We start from the raw sequence: 5085 nt of genomic DNA on the forward strand, positions 1-5085 counted from the left end.
CTCCCGCCCTTCCCCTTCCCGCCCGCTCCCCTTTTCCCCTCAGTCGCCTCGCGCCTGCAGGTAAGCTTGAAAATTGCTCCTACCCCCCTTGCTACAGTTCTTATTTCCACTCTCATCATCTTTCTTGGCGGGCTCCGGTCCTATTCTGGAGCCCCGGCCTTGCGTAGTCCCGCGTGAGGGCTTACCACCTCACTCTGTTTAGCTGGCCATTCACGCGAGGCCCTGGCTTCGGCGCGGCCTGGTAGGCCTCGCGCAAGGCCTATCCCCTCCCCCCGCCTTTTCCCGGTGGCGGCTGCGCAGGAGTCAAGGAGGGCGCGCGCGTGGTAGGGGGGGCGGCGGTGGATTTGTTGGTTGAGGGGGGTGGGGGGAGACGATGGCCGGCTTTCTGACGGGGCGGGTGAGCGCGGCTCCCCGCGGGGGTCAGGCGCTGGCGCAGCCACACGAGGAGGCGCTACTAGTTCCGCCCCTCCCCCTGGATCGCAGCGCCCCCCCCTGACCGAACCGTTTATTTTTTTCCCCACTCTTCCAGTGGAGGGAAGGGGGGGTGGTATTTTTGGAGTGGAAAAATGCTTGGATGACGGGGTGGGGGGGGCGGTTGCGGAGTTAAAGGGTAGACGGGCTCCCAGTTGCGAGTTGTTCAGGACGTTCTCTCTGGGTAACGAATTTTGAAATTAGAAAATGCCTGACGTTATAAACCCAGATCGAGCTATTTATAGAAGGGGGAATGGACAGCAGGATTAATAGCTGGATTGCTGGGATGGTGTACAGTTATTTTGACCTAGTCAGGAGAGGTACATGACAGATTTCTTGGATTACATAGGTGGTCTGCAGTTAGAAATGCATCTTTATGCTTTACCTCAAATAGGTTTTCAATTTTCTTACCCTTTCGAACTTGCACTGTGGTATTTGTAGAGTGCTTCCTATTACATCTGAGCGTGGATAAGGAATTAAACTGCCATATTTTTTATTATATCTTATTAGGAAACAGTCATTCTTACAAAGCTCACGCTCTCCCCTCACCAAGCACTGTTATTTTTCCATGAGTGAAAAGTATTAAATCCTGGGATTTTGCCAGCAATTAATTATATTCTGAAAATAAGGAAATTATGTGCTTTGGGATGCACTTATATAATAACTTACGTTCTTGAAGTAGCCTGGGGACAGCTTGCCATATACAGAAAATGAGTTGGCAGCCACTTAAACATTTTAAAGATATTTAGGGTGTGGGCTTTGTGTTATAACAAATTTAAAACTGGCTAGTTTTGTGAAGGGGGAAAACTTAACTGTTAGAGGAAGTGCATTGATTCTGAGTTTTCAAGGGATGGATATGTAAATCATCATACAACTTGGGATAGATTCTTTTTAAAGCTGTCAGTATTAGATGCTAAGGAGGTCTTAAAGGCAAGAAGGTATCCAAAAGCACATTCTCTTTCTACACATGACCACATAACTCGATATTCCAAAGCATAATTTTAGGAACATTGTTTCAGAGCAGGTGGGTAGAGGGCCATCCTGGATAGGAAAGGCACATTACTGCTGTTGCTTAAGACAATTACAAAATAAATTTTTAGCAATACCAGTTTTACTTTGATTGTTTTCTTTGCAAGGAAATTTAAGATTTAATAGACTTAAAAACTGAGTGGCAATAAAATACACAAAAGTGTAGAAAATTCCTGAAATCTGAGTAATAATCAAGTTTGGTTGGAACAAAGAATCAGAGAAAAGGACTCAACTGCATTTAATGAATTGAGTCATTTTCCAAAGGAGAATATGAAATCCTAGCTTGTATGGAAGGCATCTCAATGTCTTTTTCAGTGAGGTTGTTGACCTAAATCTTTTTTAAGTCATTTGGTGTCACCCATCATATTTGAAATTTGAAATGTAAGATACATCTAAATTTCTTCATCTAGAAATTGCTACCACTAAGAAAATTTGCATGTGTTCTCTCTAGCTTACAACTTGAACTGCTACCCAACAGGGAAGCAAAAGGTCATTGACCCTCACTGTAGTTGGTTAGTTTGAGGTTTGCCCTCATGATTTCCAGGTGTTTCCGAATCCTTTTGAACCTTATTCCGCTGAAGGACAACTGGTGCATGTTCAGCAGTTCACTTAGACCATTGCCAATTGAAGGAACCTTCTTCATCTTGAGAGTCAGCGGAAACTATCATTAATTACAGCCAACTGGAAAGTTGCCTTCTATAGTCTGTAATAGAACCTGAATGGTAAATGTTGTGCAGGTGTATATACAAGTCTGGTAGGTTGTCATATAAGGAGAAGTTGATTAGAAAAAAATTGAAAATGGCAAAAATAACTTTGGGAAATAATACCCTTGTTGTTTTCCCACTCTGATTTTGGTCGTGTTTGCATTTCAGTTTTTGGCTTTCACCCCCACCAGTGACCAAAGACTTGACCATTCAAAGTCCAGTTCCCCAAAACACTGCTCGACATGGACACCGGTGTGATTGAAGGTGGATTAAATGTCACTCTCACCATCCGGCTACTTATGCATGGAAAGGTATGCACCAGCTTGGGAAATTGGGTCATAATAACTGCTAGGGGAGGGGCCAGGAAGAGCAGACATGCATCTTGGAGCTCATCAGATTAGCACTATGGGGTGTCTGGCTTTAGCACTCTTCTCTAACAGAGTACATGTGAATGTAGTGGGAAAATGGACAGACTTTACTGGGTAGCTCCACTGAACAGGAAAGGTTTAACTAGACCCTATAACCAAAGACTGCTCATAGTTGGACAGTAAGATTATTCTCATAGAGGTTCCTATAGCTTATGATAGGTAGATTTCCCCTGCCCAAACAATTGTAGGAAACTTTAAGTGGGGGAAGTTATATTTGGTATTTTAAAAAATAATATATATTAATCCGGACAATAGCATTTAATTACTTCTGCATCATTTGTTCAAAATTCTTTGATAGTTCCACTCTTAATTCTGAGCAAAGAAAGGAATAAGCCTTCTTTCCCCCAATAAATTAATTTTTTTTCTTTTCATTTTTTAAGATAGTAATTAGCATAGACAGCAGTTGGTTCTGGATAGTTAAAAGTTTTTTTTTCCTAATAATATTTCTGAGTTTCCTCTTATTGACATTAGTTTTCTTCATTACAGGAAGTTGGCAGTATCATCGGAAAGGTAAAACAATTTCACTTCAGTTCTATTTACTATTTAGCCGGTCTGGGTTGAAATAGCAGTTGGAGCTCATGCTTGGCTTTTCCTTTTACAGAAAGGAGAATCAGTTAAGAAGATGCGCGAGGAAGTAAGTTATGGGGGTCTTTGGGATTGTTGACCTTGGGAAGTGAAAACCCTTTAAACCTTTGAAAGTGAAAATTCTGTTCAAGAGATGAGAGGGAGGAAGATCTGAGTAGGGGAATCTGGGTTTTTTTGGCTTTGTTATTTGTAATGACAAATAGTATGCTGGGAAATGTAGTTCTGGGAAGTCTCAAAACTCATTCAAGACTTAAGGCAGTTGCTGTAGGCTACTTTTGAGGACAGACATGAAGCAGTGTTTGAAATGGTGCTGACTTTGCCCTGTATCAGGATCATGGATGTAGGCAGCTCCTTGTCTGATTTAGGAGGGCCTGTATATTTGTCTGTTTAACCTCTTTTGGCTCTTTCTTATCCAGAGTGGTGCACGTATCAACATTTCAGAAGGAAATTGTCCTGAGAGAATTATCACTTTGGCTGGACCCACTAATGCCATCTTCAAAGCCTTTGCTATGATCATTGACAAACTGGAAGAGGTTTGTTGTTCCGCTCCCCCTCCCTCAATTACTCATTTTTAAGTGTTTCCAGATAGTTGATTTTATAAGGGCTTTTTAAATTCAGGAACAGACCAGATCATAAGAATCTGTAAATGGGTCTTTTGCTCCCTCTTGGATCCCCCAAAATTTGACCATCAGTAGTTTAAAAAAAAGTCACTTGAATCATTAAAACAAATAATTTGGGGCTGGTTGGTTAGCTTAGTTGCTTACAGCATGTTGTTATAACACCAAGGTCATACTGGCTAGCTGCCTCCCCCCGCCCCGCAAAATAGCAAAAGTTTGACTATTGCCAGGAACTCAACATGAAAAACAAGCATCTTTTTCAGGCCAGCCCGTGGCTCGGGAGAGTGTGGTGCTGATAACACCAAGGACATGGGTTCAGATCCCTATATAGGGATGGCCGGTTAGCTCACTTCAGAGAGCGTGGTGCTGACAACACCAAGTCAAGGGTTAAAATCTCCTTACCGGTCACCTTTTTTTTCCCTTTTTTTTGTCTCTTTTTTTGTGACTGGCAACGGATCGCAACCCTCAGTGTCGCGCCCGTACCAGACCGGGACCGGCAACAGGATCACAACCCTCGGTGTTGCCCCCGCTCCTTGCTCAGCCAGTGAGCGGCCGGTCTGTATGTGGGATCCGAACCCTCGGCGGGAGCGCCGCTGCGCTTCCCAAGCGGCGCACTGTAGCAGTGCGCCACCAGGCCGGCCCGCCGGTCATCTTTTTTTAAACAAACAAACAAAAAAGCACCTTTTATTTCTTGACCAACAGTTTTGAAAGGTATGCCATCTCTTCTTTGGTAAACTTTGTGTGCCCTAACTCATAATTGAGTGAACTAAATTAATGTGCTTTTCTTTAGTGGCCCTGCTAAACGCTAATGTATTTGGTAAAAACAAATACCTCTCAACTTCTGATGCTGTTATGTTTGTAAAAAGAAAATAGTCAATATGATAACAGTGTCAGATTTACCCTTGCGGGAGAGACCTAAGTTTTCAGAAGCAAAATGTCCACAAACGAAGTTTTGTCAGAAGGAAGTTTTTTTTCCCACCAACATGTAAAGGCTGAACAACCACTGTTCTAGGTCTTGTGTTCAGTCCCCTTCTGTTCAGCCCTCTTCCCCTGCCTCCTCTTCTGCAGTAGTGCAGCTGAGTGTGCATTTGATACCACACAGGCAGAGGAGTGCTGCTTGATTGGTGGTTGATACTTAATGGTGCCTGAAATCTTATCCTTGACAATATCAGAAATGTTATCTTTTTTTTTTTTTTTTTTTAAAGATGACCGGTAAGGGGATCTCAACCGAATCTTTCCACAAATTTTTTG

General features: G+C 42.9%; 1 protein-coding gene across 19 annotated transcripts in view; it reads left to right on the plus strand.

Annotated features, from left to right (window-relative positions):
• The window catches only part of PCBP2 (poly(rC) binding protein 2), a 22840-nt gene continuing 17755 nt past the window's right edge, over nt 1-5085 (plus strand). For 5 of the 19 annotated variants that reach the window (XM_008575815.1, XM_008575836.1, XM_008575828.1 and 2 more), the window contains exons 1-4: nt 2376-2515; nt 3119-3142; nt 3234-3266; nt 3634-3750. In XM_008575815.1, the coding sequence (XP_008574037.1) occupies nt 2447-2515; nt 3119-3142; nt 3234-3266; nt 3634-3750 (243 nt within the window). In that variant the 5' untranslated portion in view covers nt 2376-2446. Of the gene's footprint in view, nt 61-2372; nt 2516-3118; nt 3143-3233; nt 3267-3633; nt 3751-5085 lie in introns of those variants that run through there. The other 14 variants (XM_008575762.1, XM_008575771.1, XM_008575802.1 and 11 more) reach the window with 7 other exon arrangements.

Source organism: Galeopterus variegatus, unplaced genomic scaffold, assembly GCF_000696425.1.
Source record: "Galeopterus variegatus unplaced genomic scaffold, G_variegatus-3.0.2 Scaffold60, whole genome shotgun sequence".
In the NCBI taxonomy this organism is placed as follows: Eukaryota; Metazoa; Chordata; class Mammalia; order Dermoptera; family Cynocephalidae; genus Galeopterus; species Galeopterus variegatus.